Below are 26157 nucleotides of genomic sequence, written 5' to 3'. Positions count from 1 at the left end.
GCATAATGAAGAAGGGGTTGGAAATAGACAAGGAAAATTTGAAATATACAGATGAATATCCACAGAAATGGGAATATAATTCATTCAATTCATTCCAATTCAATTTCCAACAAGGCTATTCCCAGTTGGATATATGTATTTCCTTATTGATCTTCACATTTCTGCATGTATTTATTTCCTCATAACCAAGTAAAGTAGTGTAACTATGTCAATTGAACATATGTCAATTAGGGCTGTAAAATGTCGTGCATTAAGTGCAGCAAGTCTCGACAGCACGCACACGTGTTTCTTTGGCTGCTTCTCCGCCACCCTCCGTCCCTGCAGCGGAGAGCGGACCAGAGCAGAAGTCGTGAGGAGACTGTGGTCTTTTGAATGGCGTGTTTCGTTTTAAAGTCGAGACGCTTCTTTGAGTCATTTGCAGTGGCTGTAGATGTGAACCGCCAGAGTACTCATGGCGTATTTACACAGTGATGAAGCCGGCATCATCGTCGACGGTTCCCACTCAGGACCCTGTGTGCGAAAGTTGCCGATGCTACCGTTGGTACGAACTGCATTTGTCACTGAAATGAGATGGAGTTTATCGTGTCTGTTTCCGACGCCTGCTTTTCAATGCTGAGCTCTGTTCAGAGACCCAGCAGAGGATTTAAAATTTGAATTTATTGACAGCCTCTTATGCGTTTCCAGTTTTTTTCTTGCTCGTGTGTCTATTTCCGATCCCCTGTTTGTCCTCCAGTTTTGGCACTCCTGCCATTCCATAGAAAAGGTGACGGCTGTGTAGCAATATCTGTGCCGTGTTGGTGCCGCGCTGGTCCTCGGAGCCAGTGGTTTTCTATCCGACCCCATCGTGAACTGCCGGTCTGTCTTTGCCCCCACGTTTTCTCCGGCATCCTGCCACCTATTTCCTACGTGGAAAAAAAAGTGGACACATGAACTGCTGCTGAAAGAAGAATTTTGCTGACTGATGGGCAGTTTTTAGTAGCTGCTGCTTCCCACAGGGCAGGTGGCAGTGAATATACGTTCCCACCGAGGAGCTGGGATACTGATGACCGCTTCATATGAGGGAAATGCAAAGCAATGTATCGTCAGTAGGGTTTTGTGAGGCCACATTCATCATCCGCCCCTTGGAGGCGCTTTATTTACTGCAGCCTGTGTCGCCCCTAATTGTTTATCATGCAGCAGCTACGCTGTGCATGTTTAAGAAGAGCAAACGTGACAGAGCCAGCGCTGGCAGCCGTGATTCACACAGCCCCCGGGACTCGCTCGCCGTCCCGTTTCTGTTTTTTTTTTCCAGGGGCCGTCACCTTCAGTTAAGAGAGCTGACGTGCGGGCAGGTTTCTGTGTGTGCTGATCTGCTTCTTCCATCTCTGCAGGTATCAGTCTGCTGGTGCCTCACGGGGGGATCGCTGAAGACACGACCTGGGAAATGTACATGATCATCAGCCAGGAGGACAGCAGGTGAGGGGGGGGGGCAGAGCCGTCTGCTGCTGCTGCTGCCGCTTTCTTTTCATCTTCAGGCCTGTCTCACCTCATCCGTCGCTCCGCCTTCGTTCGGCTGCTTGGAGCAGCGCTTTACGAGCCGCGTATCAAGCTCTGACTCTGCCGATGTCACTGTGAGGCACTGCATGTGGTAGATGGTGTTTTGAGAAGCCTTTCCACTGAGTGTTGACCCCCGACTCCCGTGAGAAGAGTGACACCCAGGTCGGACAGTAGAGGAGCCAAAAAACACCAGGAGTTGAGATGAACGCGAAACACTGTTGAACAGGGTCATGTGATGAAGCGCAAAGAGTTACTTCAATAGCAATGACGTTCCAAAGAGCCGTACCTCTGGCATGGTGGAAAAAATACCATGACAAGGAACATTTCTGTTTGGGGAGAACACGCCCGCCACTGTTGGAGCAGGACCTGAAGCACACAAAGTTACAGCCGTGTTGGCGTCCACTTTCTGTCGAAAGTCTTGTTCATGACCGAGTTCAATTTAACCCGGTCAACATCGATACCTAGACATTTCTAGTACCTAGTTGTGGAGTCTAAACATGAAGAAACATGGCATGCAGACTGTTACTAGTTGCCAGGATAAATAACAGATTTTGATTTTTTTTAATTCGTAAACTACAATGCATTATATGTACAGTTATTTTGGTCATCACTTTCCCGGCATCGTTGTTGTGTCTGGTCTCCTCACATGATCTAAAGGTTCGATGATGACAATATCTGGTCATAATTTTTGTTGCTGGAAGTAATACTAGATAAGTGAGGAATAGATGAGGTTTCATGAAACAGTGTCCTGATTTTCAGAGGCCACTAGATGGCACTGGCACTGACTGTAAAATTACGAATTAAATGAAGCCTCACGTCACTTCTAAACCAAGAGCGCCATCTAGTGGCCTCTGAAAATGAGGGCACAGTAGTACTGTTTCATGATACCTTATCTACCCGTCAATACTAGGTTGTGTAGGAGTTACAGTACGTTCCAGATCTCTTATAAGCTCAGATTTAGCGCATGTAAACCACTTGTGTGTCAGTGAAACGCTCTTCTTCAGGCGCTGGAATGTTTGTTTCTCCTTCCTCCTCTCACTTCTACAACTTAGTTACTTTTTTATGTCACATTTACTTTCCAAAATGGCACTTTTAAGGCCAAAATTAATCCATTAATCCAAGTAATCCATTAAGCATCGTTAAGCCTTTTAATTCTGGATGATTTGTACATTAATATGTTGAGATTCATTGTCGGATATAAAATATTGTGCACAATTTTTGGTTTTTCACAACACTCTCATTTTTTCATGTCTAAATTTTCACACATTTTTCAAATAATCCTTTTTAATTGTCGTGTTATGATGGATGTTTTTATTCACAGTATTTTACATCTTTTTAACTGGTATTTTATCACTTGTCAATTTCTTTTTTTTTTTTTGGTCGTCATGAAGTTTGTTTTAGCTCCTCAAGTGTTGAACCAGCGGAGGCTCCCTCGGCCGTCCCGTAGCTACGACCTGCTAATGTCTGCTGCTCCGCCAGCAGACGTTTTCCCAGCCAGCCGGGGATGTTTTGCTCATCACTTCAGCAGAGTGATGTGTTGTTGCAGAAACTCTCCGACGGTGACATTACCACTTTAAGCAGAGAGATCAACTTCAGAACCGGTTTTGTGTTACATGAGGTGCGTCTTATCGACTGCCGTCACGGCCGGGTGGAGACAGGAGCGTTGTCGAGGTCTTCACTTTGAGTCTCCCCCGTGGCAGAAACACTGGGTTATATCGACTTCCGTGACACTCTCATGACCTGTAATTATCACTTTGGTTTGACGGGTGGAATATTTGATAGTGATCCAGTCCTGGATCCGAACCACTGAGTTGATAATTTTGGGACTTGATTCAAATGTAAGCATCATGGAGATTCACTGCCCAGCAAGCGATGGGCCAGACTTAACCCCCCCACACGGATCGGGACTTTGCATTCATGACTGTAGGAACGTTGTGCGACTGAATCTACAATCTACGAGACTCCATCAAAAGCCTTTTCTCAATTGTTGCATCAGAAAGGAAACCGGATGTCAGCCTTCACCTTCACTCTGTCAGGGGATAAAAGGGTCAGAGGTTCAGGACTTCATTTGCGGGCTCATTGCATCACACCCGGCCCATCATGACGCCCCCTACCCCCGAGCCTCCCCTCCACCCGGCCGAGCTCCTGCCCTTCAGCCTGCTGCTCCGCTCTGATAAGCCTGATTCTGTTTACTTCCCCGGCTGTCGCTTAAGAAGCCGGAGAGCCGCTCTCCGCCCGGGCTGTCAGTCAGGCGCTATCTCCCGACAGCGGCGCCGTCCAGGGGAGAAATTGGATCCTTTCTTCCAATTCAAACGTCGTCCATCTACATAAGACTTTCCTGCTGCTGAAGAAAGGAAATCGATCAGCTCTGGCTCGGTTTCAGGTGTTCACAGAAGCTCCTGTCCTTCCTCCGGGCTTCACGCCGTTGTTTTGGCCTGTGATGTTCTCCGGGCCTCAGCGGGGGATGTCGGCTCTTCAAGGAGAGCTTCTGCCATCGGATCTCACATCTGTGGCCGGTTTTCGGGCGGGGCGGGTGGTCCTGGCTAAACAGAGGCTGGTTCAAAATCCATCATCAGTCGTGACAGCCGGTAGATATTTCCATGTGCCTGGACAGAATTGATCCTGGATTTGGTATTGTTTTTAGTCAAGCTGCGTTTTTTTGCAGAGCATGAACAAGCTGGAGACTTGGTGTATACAGTCAGCAAAACCACGGTACACGGATTTCAGAGTCCCGGCGTGTAGTTTCCTGTGAATCCACTTCAGAATCCCTGAACTGGTTTATGAAGCCCTTAACAGTCTAAGCCCTCATTTACATTCTCTACATCAACCCTCTCAGATCAAAACCTGGTGACAAGGAATGAGTCTTTTTGCTACTACGGCCCATAATTGTGGAGCCGACGGCCTGATGAAGAGTTGGTATTTTTCTTTTCCATATTAATTGTTGTTATTGGTGGACTTTTAAGGTACTTTTGTGACTGAACTTTTTCTCTTTGACTCTGGGCCACCCGGCCTGAGACACCATCTAGGGCCACAGTGACAGTGTTTCACCTGCGCACTGCCATGATATGGTCATGAAGAAGAGAGTGCAGGCAGGGTGGAGACGACTGTGACGTCAGAGAAGCAGAAAGAGAAAGCTTTATAGCACAGTGAGGTCACTGCCTTGGTGTTTACAGGAGTCAGAGTCAGAGATGAAGACCCTGAGATCTAAGGGAGTAAGTCGTACTGTAGGACAAGATATGGAGAGGTTTGAAGACACAGTTAGATTGGCCAGATGTTTGTACTCGTGGAGAGGAACGGCAGTCCTGCACGTATAAATGATGGAGGCGTGACCAGACACCTCTCTGAAAGAGGACCATGGTCTTCAGGCAGCGTTCTGGGGTCCGCACCGCGTCCAAGCCAGAGCCCGATAAGTCCAGCCGTAGAACTGACGCGGCTGGGTCCTTTCCAAAAGGCTCCAGATGCAGTGAAGAGTGTGTTGTTCACACAGCACGTGGAAACAGCAATGAGCTCAGTGCTGTTGAAGAAGGTGCTCCCCGTGTTTACCGCTCAGTTCTAAGCTAATAACCCCAAACTATTATTTAAAGCTCAACCCTCCTCCTGATGTCTCCCGTAATCACAATCAGCGCCGCTAAATCACCGTCTTTAATCATGGCTCGCAGGCAATCTGGCTAATCACCGACTGCACAGCGGCGGCTAACCTCGCCTTCCTCCGCGCCGCTGGCTAATTAGTCGCGCGGCTGCCGGCATGTGGGCTTTTACTTTGCGCTTCTGTGTGGAGGCCAGAGATCTGGCGTCCTCCTCTCATTCCCAGCTCGGGCTCCGTACATTAGCGCCATGACTCGAGTTTCGCCCCGGAAATTAGCGGCTGCGATTATGGCAGACAAAGATGGTTGTTGTCGTGAGCCGAGGAGGGATCGCACCAACTCTTCTGCGTCTCCATTTCTGTTGACGGTATGATGATCCTCTTGAACCCAGACAATCGGAGTTTTGAAACCTGAATTAACCCACTGAGTCGGTCCGGATCTGTTCCGTATATTTTCATTCTTCGACATGGTGATATCATCGTGATGTTTCTCTGCCACAGTTTGAGCAGCTGCTAACTGGTTGTTTGGGGAGCAACAGCTTAGCATTTAGCCACTGGCTGCGTTCAGCTAACACTCACATTGTTTGATAGAAAAGAGTATAGTTCTGATCAATATTGGTTGCCGTGGTTACCGTCACCGGTCCAACAGACAAGTGTGTTGGTTCTCTGGTCTTTGTCTGTTGACGGAGGAGGTTGTATAGTTTTGTGGCATATACAGTACATATGTTGCTGTGGCCATTCAGATTTGTCGTTAGTCAGAGACTCAGGGTAGAGCTCTTGCTTCACTCGCCAGACTGGTGTCAGTTGTGCAATAAAATGTCAGATTCAGGACCTCGTGATTTGGGAATATTAGCCTCTCAATGTTCAGACAAACAAATTGTTTTCAAGTTGTTGTAAAATTAAAAATAAATTTAGTTTTTACATGCATTTTTTTCAGGCTAATACAGAATGTCACCTTCCTTACCTTGGTTTTCCTCATAATAGAGTTATACATGTCAGTTGAGTATTACATTTTATTATTTTAAGAATTATTTTTCTCTGTCTTTTGTTCAATATGTCTTAAAATGTTTATTTTCATTCTCCATTTTTCAATGAATTTGAAATAAAATCTATTTTAGAGGTTTAGAGGATTGTGGGGTTTTTTATTTTTTTATTTTTAGTTATTTTTATTTGTACAAACATTCATCAGTATTAGTTTCTTTTACTAACTAAACATTTTTAATATGTTGCTTCTGTTTTTGTATTCTGGAGGTTTTTCCCACTAACATTGAACCACTCAGCCAAAATCCAAACATTTTTTGTGTTTCTGTATTTTCTTTTATATTCTTTAATGTTGTAAAAATGTCTTCCAACCTTTTTGTCCTCTCATTTTTTTTATTTCTGTCATGTTTTTTTCCTTCTGTTTACACCTAAACCTTTTCAAAAGTGAGTCAGTAGTGAGACAGTCTGTGTGATCCCCTGACTCGCCATGATGGAGTGAGTGGAGCCACCGTGAGCCTCCTGTACGGACGCTGCGAGGGGCTGGCTGAGTGGCTCACGTGCGCACGCTGGTGATGGATCGCGGTGTCACGGTTCGTCTCTGCTGCCGTTGTATTAATGATGCCGAGGACGGTCACGCAGACAACAGAGGCGGCGATACCGTGTCCAGTGTGTGCGCCGCGTCCAGCCGGGTGACTGATGGTGGTCCCATCGATTGCTCCTGGTCCACCAGCCAGGGTCGGGCCTCTGGCCAAGAGCGGCTCAGCCCAGCTAATCTGTCACCAGGCCTGCCGGGGCGGCTTCATAAGCCCCATCGACCCGGCAAGCTGCACACTGTGTGCTCCAGTCTGTCCTCTCCAGGACCGCCTTTCATTAGTCTTGCAGCTTTAATCTTCCTTATCTGTGCGTCTGTGTGCCAGCTAGTCGGGGATTGATGCCTTATCAGCAGTCCGGGGCGGGGGTTCCGGTCGACTTTGGTCTGAGGCTGGTGGTCGAAATCCTGATCCAGATGCTCTTGTGGGGACACTTTAAAGAGGAACTCTTCGGTGTGTGTCTCTGTGTGATAATATAGGACTCATATTTGAGTCCATCTGGGACCTTCTTCCAAACAAGAGTAACAGAAGAACAGGTTTACGTGAAGGACAGATGGAGTCAGTTCTATTCCGCTTATCCGAACTAAAGAGGTCCTGAACTCCCTGTCTGGAAACCTCCTCCCTGGTTCTGGAAGAACACTGAGGTGTTCAACTGAGAGACTTCACCTGGGTCTGAGCCCAGGGCCTCCTGCCAGTCAAACACATCCAGGAGGAGCCCCAACTGTCTTCTCCTGGAGGAGCAGAAGTTCTCCTCCGAGCTTTTCTCCATGAGAAAGTCCAGACAGGGAGTCTCTTGTTCTTTGGGTCACTCGAATGCTGGTGACCACAGGTGAGAGGAGAAACCCGCCGGTCAGTGGAGAGCTTTGTCTTCTGGCTCAGCTCTTCCTCTGTCGGTTTGGAGATTTCTCCCTCACTCTTGAGCACGACCCCAGGACACTTGAACTCCTCCTTCTCTCTTCTGAGAACCATGGTGTCTGACTAAGAGGAGCTGATCCTCATCCTGGCTGCGTCTCACGGCGCCAGTCCGACGAGGCCAACGGCAGCACATTATCTTCAGGTGAATCAAGGCCTCTTCACCGTAGATGACTGGAACCTGAAGCACATCTGGTGACTCAAAGCAGTAAAATCATTTCTCCTCGACTGTGCAGCTCAACCCCCATTTGTGTCTCTCAGTCAGCCCTTCAATGTGTACCAGATCCTGCTCTCCATCAGTGTTGACTCTGACGATGCCGCTGCACTTCTGTCTCTGCTCCTGCAGTGCTGCGTCTGAGGACGGCGCCCAGATCTTCCTGAGCCCTGCAGTCCTGTACGGTCCGCCAGGCCTGGACCTGTCCTGTCCTCTGGCTCTGACCATTGCCCACTGCGCTGAGGTGGACGCCGGCCACTGGACCGTCCGACTCAAGAGGCAAACGCAGGACGACGAGTGGGAGGTGAGCGGCGCCGACCTCGGTTTCCCTCCACGCCTCCCGCTTCCGATCCGTCACATAAAAGCGCAGCTTTGAAGCTCACTCCATCGTGGATCCGCACGACAGTCCAAAAGTAAATGACGGCGATTAGTCACCAAAATGGTTTCTCCTCCACGTTAATGATAATGCAGTTATAAATCACCTCCGTCAGTCGTCGGCACTGCGCCACTCACTGAAGCTTGGACTCGCACGACGGTGATTCAAACTAGGTCCATTTGAGTCAACCTAAAATGAAAAAGAAAACACAGTTATACAGAACAAAAGCAGCAAACTCTTTTCATGCTTCATCCCAAAAGTCTTGACAGGTCAAGCCCTGTTGTTCAAACATCTAAACCTGACAAGAGCAATTTAAAAATCTCATTTAGAAGTTTTGGAAAAGAAACCTGAAACTTGTCATCTATTTTTAAAAGATCATTTTAATGAGAAACTATAAATATACTCAATAAATCATTTGTTGGAAGGATTTTGTCACTGAACGGTGTTAAAAAATAAACAGTAAATTTAAAAATGCAATTTAATTTAAATAAAAATAATTACAAGGGCGTGAAATGTGCAAAGAAAAAGTCTGAAAGTTATGTTTTTTCAAAAAAAGTTATTCGTCAAGTAAGAAAATATTCAATAATCAGAGGAAACAACTGAGGAATAATTCATCCGTGTGTTATTTAAGGTTTCTGTTTAAGAAACCTGATCAAGTAATGAGTCATTTCAAAGAAACTCTGAGAACTTGCTTGTCTGACTGAAGTTTAACAATGGTTTGCCTTCGCAACACATCTTAATTTAGGGTGTATTTCTCGAGTTATAAATATTCTTGTTCTTGGAATCCGAGACTTCTGGTTCAGCACCTTCAGGCACGCGCCAGATGTGAGCCACGCGAGGTGTTAAAACAGCCCAGGACTCATGAAAAACGTCTTTTTTTGTTTTGTTTAGATCAAGAAAGACTCAAAAAAAAAAAAAAAAGAGAAGCAATTTGTTACAATGTTATTACAATGAAAGGAAAAAGAACTAATGCGTTCCAAGCCTTAAAATAGTCTTTTGTAGGAGTGAATGTCGAGTGCCTGCTGCAGGTGGCTGTTCCTCTATGTGTGTGGCCGCTGCATGTGGGAGGGGTTGCCGAGTGAGTGAGGTCTCTCCAGAAGTGAAGAGGTGCCCGGTGCGTGTCCAGCTCTGAATGTGCGCTTCTGTGCAGTTTGGCTGTGACAAAGTCATAAACCAAGTCACGCTCTGTCCCAGACTGGCCTCATCCCTGTCCCAGCTCCAGCCCACAACAGGACATCAAACCCTGGAGTGAGCGCTCCAGCACCTCCCCTGTGACACTCTCCCACGCTCCAGTGTGGAGACAGGAAAGGTTTTACACCTCAATATGAAGAAAAAACACTCAGTAAATGGAGCTAACGGGACACGTCTGCATACAGAGGCTGCGTTATACACAATAACAAAGCAGACGTTATGTTTTTTCCGAGGGTTTTTTCGGGGTAATTTTAGGTCTGGATTTTCGTTCAAAATCCGAAGCAAAAAAAAAAAAATAAATATATATATATATATATATATATATATATATATATATATATATATATATATATCCTTTTATTTTGGGATATATATATAATATATATATCCCAAAATAAAAGGATAAAAAACAATAGTCAAAGTTTCATTTATGGACATTGTGTTTCAAAACTAAAGGAAAAAGTACAGTTAAAATAAAAAATATCTAAAAGTAAACTTCCTAAATGTGTAAATACACAAATTATTACATTAGAAATTGTTGTATAATATTGTTATATATTGTTATATATTTCATAATAGATTGGCAGAAATATTTCAACATTTGCTTTTGTACAAAAAAACTTTTGACTTCCAAGAATACATTTGAAAAACTTAGTGGAAAATGTTGTTTTCAATCCAACAAGAACCAGAATAAAATAAAAATGAGTTTTATTATAATGATTATGAAAACATATTATTAGCTTTATAAGATTAATTAAACAGCATTGTCCTGCTACTCTGGGCAGAAGACCCATGGAGTCGTGAGTCGTGCCAGACATGAGTTTGACTGCTGGTGACGGGTAGCTGAGTTATCATGAAACAGTATTGCAGGGTCGATGAACCTTTAAGGTTCAGTAGACACTGGCAGTAACAGGAGTCACGGTCACATTCAGAGGCTTGTGAGTCATATTCAGGCCTGGAGTCTCATGTTTGGGTCAAAAGAGTCACTTTGGAGAGTGACTCAAAGGTCCCAAACTTCTTTTCAATTCAAGCCACGTGCCCGACTCCGGCGTGACACCAGAAAGGTCCGGCGCACGCTCAGACTCCCGCTCGCTCCGGTGTTGAACCGACCTCATCAAAGAGCGTCATCCAGACGGAGCGACCGGCGGCGCCGGCAGATTTCACCTCACCTCGCCTCCTTTCACTGTGGCTGACATTTACACAGATATATAATTTGCCGGCAGACGCACGACACAAAGGGACCATCAAAGACTCGTCACAGGCGAGACGCCGGAGAACAGAGGAGACGGACGGGAAGACTCGGAGAAGTTCAGTCAGACGCTGCCACGCAGTGACCCGTCGCCGCCGCCGCCGCCGAATAATGAGCCCTTTACCTCGGGAAGGATGCGCCGTGGAAATCTAATCTCTGGAATTAGCTGTATAAAAGGAGATGGAGGTCTCAGTCGCTCCTCTCAAGTTCCACTCCATCATTTCTCAATTCACGCCTGCCGCCGAACGTTCCCTCAGTCAGTCGCAGCAGGACTTCAGCTGGCGCTCCTGACGGATCCTTTTTCTCATTTAAGTCTGGGCTCCAGGCTCTCTTTCTGCCGGTGTCATTTCATCTGCGTTACCCTCGCTTTTAATCATGGTTTTAAACACGCACTTAAGGATCAGCGTGGGCGAGAAACGCGACGCAGCCTTTCTGTTACCAGCTGTGTCCGGACTTTTCTGAGGGCCACGTATTTGGCTCTTTGGCGCGTCTCCCTTGTCCGTTCTAAGTGATTGCTGGTCCGGGGTAGGCCCTCAAGGCCCCCGCGTCGCTAGCCGTCCGGCCCTCTGGACGGTGTCTGGACAGTGACGCTGGGTGTAGGAGCTGCAGGACTGGAGTCTGATGCGACATGTTTAGGGCGAGAAGGTCGCAGCTTCACGAATCACGGATTTTACGGTGACAATTCATCGAGAAGAAGTGAAAGGAAAGAGACGCTACGGTTGCAAGCATTCACTACTGACAGATGGAGGCGTCTTTATGAGACTTCCACAGGAGATAAAGGGCTGCACTTCTGCCTGACACTCCCCAAACTTAAGTACCTCCCCCACATGACCTGAGAGTGAAAAGGGTTGGGAACAGACCTGTCATGCTCCTTCACTGAGCTGAGAAGAACAGATCCTCTGATGGCAGATCGTGTGATGGCCACTCTAGAAATACACCTGCAGGTCACACTGTAAGATTTAGGATGTTCTAGACAGAAAAAACGACCATGGTCCGAGTCCGCAAAAGGGAGCTGAGCTACACTGCCTGGCCCAAAAAAAAAGTCACCACCCAAAAAAAAGGGTCATACGGTCTTATATTTCGTTGGAGCGCCTTTAGCTTTGATGACAGCACACATTCGCTGTGGCATTGTTTCGATAAGCTTCTGCAATGTCACAAGATTTATTTCCATCCAGTGTTTTTCACCAAGATCTTGCATTGATGATGGTAGAGTCAAAGCCTTCTCCAGCAGGTCCCAAAGATTCTCAATGGGCTTCAGGTCTGGACTCTGTGGTGGCCAGTCCGTGTGGGAAAATGAGTCCGATGAATCCTGGCATTGTGGTCTTGGAATATGCCCGAGCCTTCAGGGAAGAAACAATCCAGTGATGGAAGAACCTGCTCATTCGGTATATTCAGGGAGTCAGCTGACCTCATTCTTTCAGCACATCATGTTGTCACTGCAGCAACCCCAGATCCAGGATCCAGGTGGCGACTTTTCTTCTGGCCAGGCAGGGTATGACGCAATACTTTTGTGTCCAGTCATTTCCAATTCTACCTGAAGAAGAAGACTCTTGCTGCACTACAGAGTTCAGCTCTGTGCCTGCACGATTCGGGGGAAAATATGAATCACAATTTGTTTTTTTAGCTAAGAATTAATATGACGATTCTCTGCCACTGTTTTTTTCTTCATGAAATATATGTTTGTTGCACACATAAACCATGACAAAACAAAGTTGCAGCACCGAACAGATGAGGCTTCAGGTGCTGATAAAGATTTGTGGTGCTACCTCGTGGTGCTGGGTGAGAAACACATCTCGCAAATCACTTGAGGCTGACGCTCGTCCTCCGGTTTGAATCCAAACATACAGCCACACAACCGAATGCAGGCCTTTTTTTTCGGAACGAGTTTGTTTTGAGACTGATTGGTGGGCTGATTCTCGTAACTAGTTCCCGCTTTGTCGTCCACATGCCTTAAGTTTCCAGCCTGTCGCCGAGCTGTGCAGTCACCGCTGCGTTCACGTCACCAGTGAAACATGTGACTACATGGCAAAACTCACAAAAGAAAGTAGCACTTGTGAATCAAATCCAGTCGGTTCGTAAATTCAATGTGAATTGAAATAAATTCAAAATTAAATCTGACACAAGGGTGAATCAAAATCGCGATTGTCTCGTAACAGAACTGGAGCTAGACAGTCCCAGCAGCCTAGCCATTCCTATCGCAGGACAGATTTATATTTTTACCGTAACTTGTCAGCAGCGCGAGGACTAGTTCCTCCACTGTGAAAACTCCTGGCTTTCTGAGGGATGGGAATCACCACAACCTTCACGGACGTGAAGGTGATGATAAGCTGCTGACAGTTCTTAAAATTGCACTCGCACAGGAAGTGATGTCGGCGGACGAGGAGAGCACTTCCTGCTACTGTCTGATGGAGAGCCGGCGCTGCCACGTGCTGCTGCAGAGTCCGGGTCGCTACGCTCTGGTGGGGGAACCGCTGAGTCAGCAGGCAGCCAAGCGACTGAGACTGGCTGTGTTCGGGAGCCCGGATCCCAACGACCCACTGGGCTTCATCCTCAGGGTGTACTGTGTGGACGACACGCCGCAAGCTTTCCAGGTGAACCCCGTGACCCCACTCTGACACCTGCGATGTTTGCTGCTATATATCTATATATGTGTGTGTGTGTGTGTGTGTGTGTGTGTGTGTGTGTGTGTGTGTGTGTGTGTGTGTGTGTGTGTGTGTGTGTGTGTGTGTGTGTGTGTGTGTGTGTGTGTGTGTGTGTGTGTGTGTGTGTGTGTGCGTGTGCGTGTGTGTGCGTGTGTGTGCGCGCGTGTGTGTGTGTGTGTGTGTGCAACAATCAATTTGTGATACTTTTATGATAGCAGTTGAGTTCAATTAAGCTTTTTGTTTTGTTTTGTTCTCCATTGCTTTCATTGTTTATTGCCTTAATTGTTCCTTCGCATCTTTTGGGTCATTTTTTTCTCTTAGTTTTTAACTTTCATAGCATTTATGTCCTGGGTTTATCATTTTTTGTATTTTATTTTGTTTGTATATGTTGAGTAGAGTTAAAATACAGTGTACTTTTAAATGAAAACAGGTTTCATTTGGTATTTGTTGTATTTTTTTCTAACAGAGGAGTTTGTTTTATTTGCTCAACTTTTTCACTTGGGGTTTTATTTCTTTCCTTTTATCTCTTTTTCAGTGCCCTTGCCATCATTCTCTGTAGTTGACTTAATGTCGAAGCCTGTATTTTTACATTCAAACAATATTTTTTTCTCTTGTTGAATTATTAATTGTTTTAGTCAAAGCTTACAAAATTTACTTCTGGCTAGTTTTGTGTTAGTTCAGTATTTTTCTTAAGCCGTGGTCTGACTCTTTTTTTTTTTTTTTTTTTTTTTTTATGTAGCCGGTGTTTTGTCACTCGATCTTGGCCACCAAACAGAATTGTTTCTCTTAACTGTTTCACCTAAAATCACTACTATAGTTACAGGTCTTAGCTCTTGCGCTTAAAACTCTTGTTCATAATGACCAGCGCCAATGATTCCAAGTGAGTCCAAGTCATGTGACCATGAGGGACTAAAGAATGTTGAAGTAACTCTAAACTAATTCCAGACTTCCAAATGTCACGTCCGGGCTGGTAATCACATCCGGCAGGAGATGAAACATCCTCCTGAAACCGTGTTCCCGGCTCGCTCGCTGGTTTAGCATAGATTTTAAAATTTAAATGATCACCTTTCCGGCTCGGAGAGAATCACCTCCTGAATATTCAGCTGACCTTGTGACCTCCTTAAGTCCCGCAGCGTAACCCTGAGTCCAGCAGGACGTCCCGGTCTGACCTGAAGATGACCCCGGGGAGGGACAGGGAGACCGGCCGGAATATTTTCATCCTAGTTTTTCTCAAACATTCTGGGAAAGCTTTTGACTGAATGATGAGCGGCAGTTTTGAGGGCGTCACTGGACACGGATTAAACATGGTGCTGCTGAGGCTACTTTATTTATATAGGATCATTAGTATTATTGTTCTTCTTCTTATTTTTCTGATTTATTATATTATTATATTCATAACACAGCAGAGTCAATCTCCTGGAGGTCTGGAATCCAGAAGCAGCCACTGAGACAGGCAGTGCTGTCGGAACTTTGGGCACGCCGGCGAAAACAGCGCATTTTGAGCGCTTTCATGTGAATAAAAGAGACACTGTCCCGAGACACGGTGCGTTCGGCTCCGACGTGAACACACGCGAGTCGGGTTTTGGCCGCTGACTTGATCCCGGCTGGAGAGCTCCACCTTGTCTCAGGAAACTCTCCTCAGGGCTGAGCTTCTCGCCTCAGGCGACTCTGCGCTAGATGCTGGAAACTACCTGTACAGCGCGGCTCCACACAAACGTGATAAATGCCGGGCAGTAAAGGGTCTGATCTGCTGGAGACTGGTGCTGTGGAGGAGTGCAGCACAGCGGAAGATCACCAGACTATTCATTGATCATTTCTGACGTCTGGATCTGTACTGATTGAAACCTTCTCGATCGTCCGTAATCTCTCTCACTGTGTTCAATGTGTTGTGAGAGCAGCGTGGATCAATCAAGATGCTCTGTATTACACATCTTGTTTCCGCTACTTCCTCACTCTCCACACTGGAGCCCGTTTTGAAAAGTGTCTTTAAGCCGGTGCACCACTGAACCTGCAGCTTATAGACTGGTGTGGCTTATGTATGAGCAAGATCTATTTTCCTTCTTCAATTCAGTGGGCGCGGCTAATATTCTGGTGCACTCCAGAAGGTACGCTTCATAAAAATGTAGTTCCAGACAACCACGTGACTGTTATTTACGGTGAAATGCGAACTTCCTCGTTTCTCCAGGAGGTGGCAGTGGGCGAGCGCAGCAGGGGGGGGCGACTGCTGGAGGAGCCCAAAGTGATGCTGTTCCGGGGCAACACCTTCAGCCTCCAGGTGTCCATCCAGGACGTCCCACAGCTGCTGTGGAGCATCAAGCCTTTCACCACCTGCCAGGTGAGCTCATGCTGACATTGTGTTTCGCTGGACGTCCAAAGAGCGCCGCCATATTTGTTACCCAGCTGCCGTTCTCGTCTTCTGTTTGATCTGGCTTTTTCCTGGCGGTCACATGACCGAGAGCGAGCCGCAGCTGGTTATCTCTCAGCAGCACACAAAGTTAATTACCACTTCCAGGCAAACGAGGAGCCGTGGCACTGCGTTACACCGCGAGATGTTTATCCCAGCAGTGACGCCGTGATCGCACCACTCACAGCGTCACATATGATTGGACCTCGGAACACGTCGTGACCCGCCGGTGCCGAGGTCCGGCCCATCTGTGATGGGAGCCTGACTCCTCTCTTCAATAGGAGCATGATCGCACTTCACACATCCAGAGTGCTGCTCAAGAGTTCTCAAAGTGGACCATCCCTGTCCTCTGACGTTTGAAACAGACTGACAGTGACAATGACCCTGTAAAGTGCAGACAACCATCAAACTGATTTATTTCTTTTTCAATGGTCGAGGAGTTTTGGTCAGTTTTCTCTTTCGTTTTTGGGATTAATTGGGCTTAGTTTTATGTCATAGAACTGATTTTTTTTTTTTTTTTTTTTTTTTCTTTTACAAGATTTATTATTTACACCTTATGTTTATGGTTGTGATGAAATTTTGGGGGGATTTTTTTTCTACTTTGTGAGAGACGTATCTTTTGTTTATTTTATTTGGCCCTACATTATGCTTTGCTTTTTTTTTTTTTTTTTTTGGATCTTTTTTCTGTTTTTTTATTATTTGCCAGTGAGTTAATAATGGCGTCTGTTGTATTTTTTTGTCATTTGTTTTGGGTTTTTTTTTTTTCAAAATGTCTTTTCTTGTAATGTTTTTAATTGTTAGTTTAATTGCTAGTTTTGCAGGATATATGTTCCTTCTGTTTAATTATTTCAAGAGAATTATCATTGTTTTTGTCTGTTGTAGTTGATGACCTGAAAATTTCCAGTCAAGGGCTCGAAACTATTTTCATTACAGCGCCTTTGATGCCAACAATAACCTTCACATTCAGTCCTGACGCATCACTCGAGTTTCAGACCGTCATGCTTTGAAAACATTGTAAAGGTGAAATGATTCATGTCGTCTGCGATTCCCCTCCTGGTCCAGGAGTTCTCCTTCTCTCACGTGTGGGCCGGTAACCAGCGCCCCCTGCAGTGTGCCTTCTCCCTGGAGCGCTACAGCCTGTCCTCCTCCCAGCTCTCCTGTAAGATCAGCGTCCGGCAGGTCAAAGGCGAAGAGCAGATCCTTCAGGTGTACACGTCTGTGGTGGAGGTGAGTTGTGGAAGGAATCCTCCTGTTCGTGTGGCACTCGAACCCGTCTCCGCTTTGTTTCGCCGACAGAATGAGAAAGGAGTGGTTCCCTTTTTCACGCAGTCGGACTGCACGGTCACGTCACAGACAGGGTCCAGGGCCTTCAAGATCCCGCTATCCATCCGTCAGAGAATCAGCGCCACCTTCGACACGGCCAACGCCAGGGGCAAGGACTGGCAGCTGTTAGCGCAGAAGCTGCATATCGACAGGTAGGACTCGTGTCGTCTGAGTGCCACCGAGGACGAGGAGTCATTCCCTCTATACATCTGACTCTTTGGGGCTCAGTCTGGCGTGTGAGACTCCTCTGTTCATGAGTCCGACATACTTCCTGTTTAGCAATTCATGGGGCACTGTCTGACTCTTCAGTGTTGTGTTTAGAAAGTGTCAGCCATGTAGGACACTTGAAGAAACAAGTCTCATCGTTTCACCAAGTGTGTGACCCATTGGCTGAAGGAGTCCCACACACTTCGAGCTTAACTCTTTGATGTCATCGTCTGATAATGCAATTCTGAATTTGAACAACTGCATGTATTGTAACTGGAGCAGTGTAGGACTCTACAGCGACCGGAGTCTCACAGTGTCACTCAGACATGTGGGACAGTTGATTTAAGGAGTCCCACACACTTTCCGTTTGGCATCAGTGTCTGACTTGCTGTGAGCTTGAGCTCTTCTGTAGGACTTGACAGCAATGATACATGTGGGACTCAATGATCTAGCGAGTCCCTCACATTCCTATTTAGTATTTGGAGTGGTATTGAATCTCCAGTGCTGTGGGTTTCAACATTTCCTGTTTGGGAAGTGATACTATATTGGTGTCTACGGGCGCTTTCTCACTGCAGTGTTCTGTTTCTGGAGCCTGTATCCGAGTCGCCCCCCGTTGAGATTCTTCGCACCTTCACACCTCGCTTCGCGACTAGCCTCGCCCTGCGTTTTCACTTCTAACTTCGCCCACACGAGGGCAGCACAGTCATGTGAATGCGTCATCAGCGATGCGGGGATCAGGTCTGCGGCCAAAACCCGACTCACTTGTGTTCACATCTCGGACTTCTGAGCCGCAAGAGCTTTGTCTCCAGACAGAACCCCTAGTGTGAAAGCGCCCTATGACTCCAGTCTCAATTTTTCATTGTGTGAGACTCATTAACTGAAGGAGGAAGGACTGATTCTGCAATTCCAAGTTAAAACAGCCTCATGTTTTGGCTCTAGGACACGTCGGTTTCCTATCCAAGTTGCATTTGATACAATGACTCTGACGCGTTCCTTTTCGCATCACTGTCTGACTGTGCAGTGCTGTGATTTGGAGCAGCTTCCTCTTTAGTCACTGGAGCTCTGTTGGACTCAACGATGACGACTGCCTCACTCAGACATGTGGGACTCTGGGGAAGTCATGGAAGTCTTTCTGAACCATTATTTCTGTGAGACGCCGGCGTGACTTGCTCTACGTCATGTAAATGTCGCTTCACTCAGAGGGTGGCATTTTGGCCGCCTCTAATCTGTGCCCTTAGCCACGTGACTGATTCCATGATAGGTGTGGAGAGTCAGGGCAGCAGGAGAAGAGTGAAGGTCCTGCGTGGCAACACAGAAGCGACGCCTCCTGGGCCCGCCGAGCCTGTGGCGGAGTCACACGTTCATAGTTGTGATGTTCATTAGCGGCGTGCACAGCACCCCCGGCGGTCAGCGTGGGTGTAGGTGCAGCAGGATCTCTGGTCTGTGTCGGCAGTGGTGACGTGACATCCACATCTGAAGCTTCACGGTGAGAGCAGCACGGTCAGAGTTCCGCCTCTTCAAGTGAAGCCACGCAGGAGAGAAGAGAAGTTTACCACGGCCTTACGTAACAGTAGGCGTCTCTGTGGCTGGTGCATCACGCCGTAAACTCCGAGCCTCCTAAAGGAAGGAGTCTTTAGATTACTCTGGATCACTTGCACTTTCACCAAAGAGCCAGTTCAGATGTGTTTCGCAACCATTGCCTGCATTGTTTGTGGAGTGTCGTCAGGCGTTTGGAACAGCAGGACAACAGTGGTCACAGGGAAAGGAAACACTCCCCTCTGCTGGACCGGAGCTGTAAGTGCATGTGCAACTCTTTTTGCCCTGAATGAGATGTTTCTGTTTGTGTTGTGGTCCAGACGTGAAAAATGTCTTCCGTTTCTTTTGCAGTGTGTCTGAATCAGAATCAGAATTGAATTTATTGCCATGGACAGTGGGGTTCCACCAACTACGAAAGTGTTTTGGAATAAAATAAAAATAAAATAAAATAAAATACAGGCTGTTCACAAATTCAACAGTCTGAGGGCCGAGGGGAAGAAGCTGTTCCTGTGACGGGAGGTTCTGGTCTGGATGGACCGTAGCCTCCTGCCAGAGGGAAGAGGAACAAACAGTCCATGACCAGGGTGAGAAGGGTCGAAGGCTCTGATCCCACCTGCACGTCTCTGGGTCCTAGAGACATACAGGTCCTGAAGAGGTGGCAGGCTGCAACCGATCACCTTCTCAGCAGAACGTACGAAGCGCTGCAGTCTGCTCTGGTCCCTGGAGGTGGCGCTGTTGTACCAGACAGTGATAGAGGAGGATAGAGCAGCAACTTCGTCGGCAGTCGTAGTTTCCGTAGCTGCCTCAGAAAGAACATTCTCTGCTGGGCCTTCCTGATGAGGGACCTGATGGTTGGTCCTCAGTGATGGTGGTTCCCAGGAAGCAGAAGGAGTCCACAATAGTGTAGAAGGTCCGATATTCCAGCAGCATTTTTGGATCTGTACCCCGTAATTCTATGGTCATTGCTTGCAAAATGACAACTTTAGAACTCTCACATTAGTGCGAAAAAAAAATGTTTAATAATATTTGAATGTGACTATTGCACCACGCAAGGGTGAAGACAAAGACAGTGTCTGTCCACCTTCTGTGTAATATCTACCACTGCAACCCGTCATTTCGGCTTCTTTAAACTTAGTGAGTGCTTCATGAACATCAGGAAACTATATGTTGCCTACAGACTAGTGCAGAAGACATCACTTGCCAAGACACAGAACCTTAACTTCTTGGACAAGCAGCAACACTCGAGAACTTCCAGAGCGTCCTCCATCAGAAGTGTCCACCTCAGCCAGTGGCCGGCTGGTCCTGCTAGATCTTCCGATCATCCAGGCACTACTCAGCAGGTCTAGAGAACACTCTCACAAGATTTGGAGAAGAAGAAAGAGATGAACATTTGTGACTCAAGGCAGAACAGCATCTCTTTAGAAGTGGCCTGTGGCTGCTGGTCACATGTCAGGACAGAGACTGAGGCAGGAGAACAGGAACCTTCTGACATGGAACCCATCACAGGGAAGGATCATTGACATACCGTACGAACATACAATGAATCTTGATCAGCCTTAACAAACAGCTCGAACTTCCATGAGAAGTCTCTGATCCCTGGTTGGTGAGGTGAGGCTTCCTGAAACAGCACCCTCATTTTCAGAGCTCGGTAGGTGGCGCTGTGGAAGTATCTTTACTTACGTTTGCCTGCCGCTTAAATCTGAGTTGGTCAGCGGGTCCTCATGACTTGTATGGATGGCGTCCCTGGTCCACTCCGTTCCACTGCACCAGAATCTGGAGTTGTGTCCTCACTGTCCAACCTCTGTGTGTGTGCCCTGCAGGAATCTGAGCTACTTCTCCTGTCAGGAGAGTCCGTCCTCTGTGATCCTCGGTCTGTGGGAAGCTCAGCACCAGGACTCAGGGGACCTGGACTCGCTGGCCAGTGCTCTGGAAGAGATCAGCGAGATCCAGTCCTCGGGCAGCCCCCCAGTGGACTACAGCCAGGACGAGCAGGACTCTGACTTCCCTGAGCTCGGATAACCCGACTCTTGATGGTGAGCCTTTAGCAAGGTCCCCTGCATGAGCAGCAGTGGCGGCGGCGGCGAGGCGTACCAGCTGACCCACGGGACTGCGGCGGACTCATGGTGGACTGAACCAGCAAACCTAGATAGAGACCACACAGTGGTTCAGTGAGATCTTAGAAGGTCTGCAGAGACTGATGTCACGCTCGACGCCGCTCAAGGAGCCTTGTCCGGGACTTTGTGCGGTCGTGAATATGGTGTTTCCCTGGATCCCTCATTTATTGTGACGCCATAATCTGTCGTTTGTTTCGGTTCTTTTCCCGCACTGTGTCTTTATTGTTGCTGCTGAGTGGAAGAGTTGTACGGGGATGTCGATATCTTGATCTGCATGCGGAAGACGACTCGTCTGCCCGCGCTTCTCTGGTGCGCCGCTGGTTCGCCTGGCATCCGTCACATGAGCTCGGAAAACAACGTACATCCTCGCAACAGAAGAAACATCTCAAGGACTTGTTGAAACGGTCGCCCACCGCTGCCACTCGACACCCTGATCACCAGAAGGTACCCACCGGGTGGCGCTCTTCGTGGCTGTGATTGAGGAGAAGAGGTGTCTTGGTTCATCCTCGATCAGAGCTGAGAAAGGTTGGTCAGGATGTTATCCTGGTAGTCCTCTCCATCGCCTCCATCCAGCCCCCCTTCCTTCCTTCCTTCCCTCCTTCCTCAGCAAACACATTTTGGGGGCATGAAGCTTCAGACGTCTTGTTCGGGTGAACCCCATGTCCAACAGTCTGCAGCCAACCATCGCAGATCCTTGAAGGTTCTCAAGCTTTCCATGAATTCTGAAGCGCCCACAGGAGTGCGGTGGTCTACATGGCTCACTGGAGCTGACTCAACTTCCGAGTCGCTTGTTGAGGTGAGGCGTGTTTCAGGTCAAGCCGGAGACAAACCCAACAGAAGCGGTGTTCTGGTACCCTCAGAGGGTACCAGAGTCTGCTAATGTTAGAGAAGTTGTCCTGATGGTTCCGGGCTAGAACTGGGTGCTGGTGGAAGTGAAGGCGAAGTCAAGACCCCAAAAGAAGATGCACCCAGAGTTTCGGTTCCCTGGCCTTCTCTGACCAAACATCTGGCTGGTTCACCGCGACTCTCACGATGCTTCTCTCTGCAGCTCCGGGGTCGGCGTGTCGTCCCTTTATAAAGATGCGTTCGCAAAGTACCGTCACCGATGACGTCGCAAAAGTTACTGTGAGATTCACAGCGGCCCGTGGTCACGTGACACACTCCGACAGGTGTGAGGTCTCCGTCAGTTTCCTGACTCTATGACCATCAGAAGGTTCAGGTCTCGGTGGAGTCAGCGGGGACTCGAGCGGGTCCGTTCGTCCTCACTAAACCTTCCGGGCGGGAAGGTCCCCGGTTCAAAATCGCGACTGAGATTCAACTCAATAAAGTGCTTTCTGTTCGACTGTGCGGCGTCTGTCTCTCTGTCGAAGGTTTGACCCCGAAACAGAGTCAAATCCAGCCGCAGCGATGTCAGAATAAAACATCTGTTGTTGTTTGTTTGTCCCGCTCCCACTTCTTTGGTTTGATTTTCTGTTTTGAAAAAAGGCCTTGGACCTTGGACCAGTGCAACACAAATACAATGTCCACAAAATAACAACTACAAAACAAGGAAAACACACATACCTTACATCACGATGTCACTTGCTGCTCCCCAGTGCTGGGTCCACCTTCATCTCACCTGCGGAATGTCAACCAGCAAGGACCCACCAGCCACTGGAGCAGATGTTCTGCTGGCTCAAGTCGGGTCAGAACACTGTGGTGTGATCTGACCTGACCTTTCTGGACCTGAATATAAAGATCAGAACATGAAACTCTCTTCTGGTCCTCAAAGGTCACGCTACGTTTCAAACAGCGAGCAGCACTTCTTGAGAATCATCCGTGACCTTTCATGGATCCTCAGAATCATGGTGCTGCAGCGGAACTCTCTTCTCTCCTCCATCGGCTCGGATCAGAGAGCGGCGGAACCGGACTCGCTTGATCACCGGAATCAGCTGGTCAGCGTGGACTTGGGTCGGTCAGCGCTGCTTCGCCTCTGCAGCCGTCCGACCTGTTGACCTGAGCCGACCCTCCCATCAGGTGAACTAGCGCCTGTCTGAGCCTAAGCCTCTCACACCAGCGCATTTCAAAATTCCTTCTTTTTTCTTTGAATGAATCACCTTTTTGTCGTCGTCAGCCATTTTGTTCTTGCTGATATCCATTTTTAATATCTTTTTTTAAGGTAATTAATCTAAAAAGAAATTTGCAGATTCCTTCTGTGACCATCACGTTTTTTTTTTGTTTTTTTTTCGTCACTCCACTCAACTTTTATTTCGGCGTTGCCTTTTTTCCTGGTGTAGAGTGAGAGTTGTGCTTTTTTGTCTTGACTTTTTGCTGATTGTCTTTGTCATGACTGTGGACTTTATTGTACCATTGACTTCTATCACAACTCATTTCCAAACTCATGGCTCCACTGTGGACTTTTTGGAAATGGTGTCTTTCTTCTTGAGCAACTTTATTATCGTTTGTTTATCTATCATTATCATTATTTATCTATTTTACTTCGACGGTTAATGACTTTCTTTGAACTGAAGATGTGAGTTAGTGAAAGTTTGGTGAGGTTTCATGAAACAGTGTCCTGATTTTCAGAGGCCACCAGATGGCGCTGTCTGCTGTAAAATGTTTGGACTTGAACAACTCAGTCAATGAAACCTCACATCATTTCTAAACCAAGAGCGCCATCGAGTGGCCTCTGAAAATGAGGAGACTGTTTCATCAACCCTGCAAATACTGTTTCATGCTTTTTCTTAGTTGTTTTTGGTTGTTTTTTTCTTCTGAAGCCAACTTTTTCGGCTTTTGTTGGTCCTCATCTTTTGCTACGTCCATACAGTTGTTTCTGCTGAGTCATCATTCTCCATGCCACAGTAGGATTATTGTGAGCACCATGGACTTGTGTTCACTGTTTCTTCCGCTGTGGTTTTGAAGGGCGGAACTCGTCCTCCAAGCCCAGTGGCTCCCCCCAAGAAATATCACGCTCATCTAAATTAGTTGTGGACCGTTGTGTACTTCACATCCTGGACTGGATGTGTGGTGATGGGTCCAGGTCTCCCACAAGCTGTGGACTGGAGTCCCCACGGATGGGATTCTCAGCGAGTCATGACAAGACCTCAGATCTGGACAGGAGCTTCCTGCAGCATCCCCATTTACAGTGACGTGTCCAGGATGTTGGGTTTCCTCCTCGGGTGAGAAGACAGGCTTCCATAGGCACACCAGGTGCTAGCTAGTGAGCTAGCGCCGCCCAGAAATGACTTGCTCTGGTGCTGAAGCATACGTGCCGAGTGCAAGATCCAGGAGGAGCTAAGCACCTTCCCGCCAGCCGGAGAGAGACGTCCTCCCCAAGAGGCCATCGGGAGGGTCCGGCGTTCCCCGTGTGAGGGATTGTGTCCTACAGCGCCACCTGGAAGTCCAATCAAAGATCAGATCAGCTGTGTTTGTGGACACCAGAGAGGAGCAGAGCCTGTGTTCCCCCCCACAGTGATGCTGCAGCTGTGCAGTCAGTCAACACTGAGTCCTGGGAGGCGTGATTCATCAGGAGAGAGCGGAGAAGCTGCAGGGCTGGCAGCGGACTCACCTGCTGCCAGCAGATGAACCAGGTTCGGGGGCTCATTCTTCTTTTTTTGTTTGTTTTTATCAACAACTTTATATATATATATATATATATATATATATATATATATATATATATATATATATATATATATATATATATATATATATATTCAATATTTATGTTATTCATATGTTATATTTTTCACAATGTTTTTTCTGTTTTCATTTTATTTCCATTTTAAACCTTTCTCAAAGTTATGAAATGTAACTGTATTAAAATTCAAAACCCTTTTTTTTTTCTTCCAATTAAATTTTTTTTTTTTAATACGAATTACAAAAAATATGAAATTAATTAATTAAAATGTAGCTTTTGTTTGGTTTGGTTTTTCCAAATATATTTTTTAATATCTTCAAATACTTTTTTTTCAGAATTTCATCTTTTAATTTATTACTTTTAATATATTTTATATTCTATGTTCATCAGAATTTTGGGCATATTTGAAATGTTTTTTGCTGTTTGATAAAAAAAAATCGATTATTTGTTTCATAAATATATATATATATATATATATATATATATATATATATATATATATATATATATATATATATATATATATATATATATATATATATATATAGATATAGATATATATATATATATAGATATATATATATATATATATATATATATATATATATGAGTCTGTGCTGTCGGCAGAAGGAAGGTTGAGGAGGAGAGAAAGCGGACCCTGGGGTCAACAAACCTGCAGGTGAGGAAGAGACGGCAGCAGGCGAGGGGTGTTTTTTTCCTCCTTATAAATCGATAACCTTTGTTACAACAATTGACTGAAATACTTTTTCGTGAGCGGATGAAACCTCATTAAAAATGAAACTTTTTTTAACTGAGTGGAGGCGGAACAAACGCAGCAAAGCATCTTAGTGCAACGACTTTACTGCACAAAAGGACAGATCTCCGCCAGCAGAGGGCGCACTTTACTTGTTGTCGTTACAGGACAGACAGGCGCTCACATTCAAACACGCTCATGTTTGTCTCTCTATCCTTGTGGGGACCTCCCCCCAGACTCAACCTAACCATACAAAGCACATGGCTAATCATCACCAGGACTCTGAACTGAGTCGTCAAATTGACCCCTCAAACGTATGGGGTCATGCATGAAGGCCCCACGAGTAGCGCTATATGAAACACACACACACACACTTGTTGCTGCAACATTGTTGTCCTCACCGGATGTCGTGTGTCTCAGGAAGGCAAACAAACTTTCCCAGCAGGCCTCGCTCTTCCCCTCCAGCCCTGACACACACACACGGCCCCCCTCCCCTCCACCACCACCACCACTGAACAACTGTGCTGTGACTCACAGGATTAAAGATGGCTCTCTCTTTCTCTCACTTTCTTTACTCCCCCCCCTCCTCCTCCCCTTCCCCCGGTCTCTGCCGGATGAAAGACCCGGCAGACACCCACTCCACACACATACCATCCAGGCCAGGACACACAGGAAGTCTATGTGCTGCTCAAGGGGAGGGGGGTGAATACGAGTCATGTGAAGCTCATGAGAACAAACCTACAAATGCCGCGGTCTTGTTCTGCAGCTTGATATCACTCTACCGTCCGATGAAGCCGGACTCTGACCGTGACCTCCGACCCTGTGCACGCACGCCCCAAGACTCTCTCCCTCGCCTCTTCACGAGGATGAGCGAAGCACTCGGATTTCCTCCCACCCAGCCCTGCAGACCAAGTCCACTCAAGATA

At 46.9% G+C, this 26157-nt stretch overlaps 1 protein-coding gene across 1 annotated transcript in view; it reads left to right on the top strand.

Moving 5' to 3' along the window:
- The window catches only part of unc5da (unc-5 netrin receptor Da), a 213541-nt gene extending 191341 nt beyond the window's left edge, over positions 1-22200 (top strand). Inside the window, exons 13-19 of the mRNA XM_053853945.1 lie at positions 1371-1455; positions 7949-8120; positions 12993-13223; positions 15460-15609; positions 16741-16905; positions 16975-17153; positions 20565-22200. Coding sequence (XP_053709920.1) covers positions 1371-1455; positions 7949-8120; positions 12993-13223; positions 15460-15609; positions 16741-16905; positions 16975-17153; positions 20565-20763 — 1181 coding nt within the window. The 3' untranslated portion in view covers positions 20764-22200. The remainder of the gene's footprint in view (positions 1-1370; positions 1456-7948; positions 8121-12992; positions 13224-15459; positions 15610-16740; positions 16906-16974; positions 17154-20564) is intronic.
- The last annotated feature ends 3957 nt before the right edge of the window (positions 22201-26157 follow it).

Source organism: Synchiropus splendidus, chromosome 1 (genome assembly GCF_027744825.2).
Source record: "Synchiropus splendidus isolate RoL2022-P1 chromosome 1, RoL_Sspl_1.0, whole genome shotgun sequence".
In the NCBI taxonomy this organism is placed as follows: domain Eukaryota; kingdom Metazoa; phylum Chordata; class Actinopteri; order Syngnathiformes; family Callionymidae; genus Synchiropus; species Synchiropus splendidus.
Note: the sequence above shows the minus strand (reverse complement) of the source record. Positions and strands in the feature narration are given on the sequence as shown.